This window comes from Penaeus monodon, chromosome 29 (genome assembly GCF_015228065.2).
Source record: "Penaeus monodon isolate SGIC_2016 chromosome 29, NSTDA_Pmon_1, whole genome shotgun sequence".
NCBI lineage: Eukaryota > Metazoa > Arthropoda > Malacostraca > Decapoda > Penaeidae > Penaeus > Penaeus monodon.
In genome coordinates, this window is record NC_051414.1 from 31,388,058 (window position 1) to 31,388,507 (window position 450).

Here is a 450-nt window from a genome sequence, read left to right on the forward strand (position 1 = left end):
ATAGGATAATGAAAATTTAGAATATATAGCTGGAGAGGTAGTTCCCCGCGAAGAAGGAATTCCCACACCGCCTCCTCTCCCCCTTCCACGCCTGGGGTATATATAAGGCGCACCAGACGCAGGAAAGCCATATTGTCCTTCTCAGAGACACAAAAAAGACTCTATCTCTCGTCCCCAAGATGAAGCTGGTGAGTCGAGGATACTTCTTATGTATCTAGAAGTAATTTTTTGGTTTCTTCTGTCAAAGGATTATTACTGAATGTGTCTGCATATTTCCAACGAATCATTTAACACTGCTGTACCATTTTACAGATTTCAATGTTGATGGCCTTAGTTGTGGCCCTCTCTGGCCTCCTGGGTTCAGCTCGTGCCATGCCTGACCCCTTCCCTGTTGCTGACCCCGTGGCTGACCCTGACCCCGCGGCTGACCCCTGGTTCTTTAGACGCAGG

General features: G+C 48.0%; 1 protein-coding gene across 1 annotated transcript in view; it reads left to right on the forward strand.

The window, feature by feature from the left end:
* Positions 1–135: 135 nt before the first annotated feature.
* The window catches only part of LOC119591672 (uncharacterized histidine-rich protein DDB_G0274557-like), a gene marked incomplete in the record, with an annotated part of 615 nt that continues 300 nt past the window's right edge, over positions 136–450 (forward strand). The window contains 2 exon segments of the mRNA XM_037940423.1: positions 136–188; positions 313–450. Of these exon segments, the coding sequence (XP_037796351.1) occupies positions 180–188; positions 313–450 (147 nt within the window).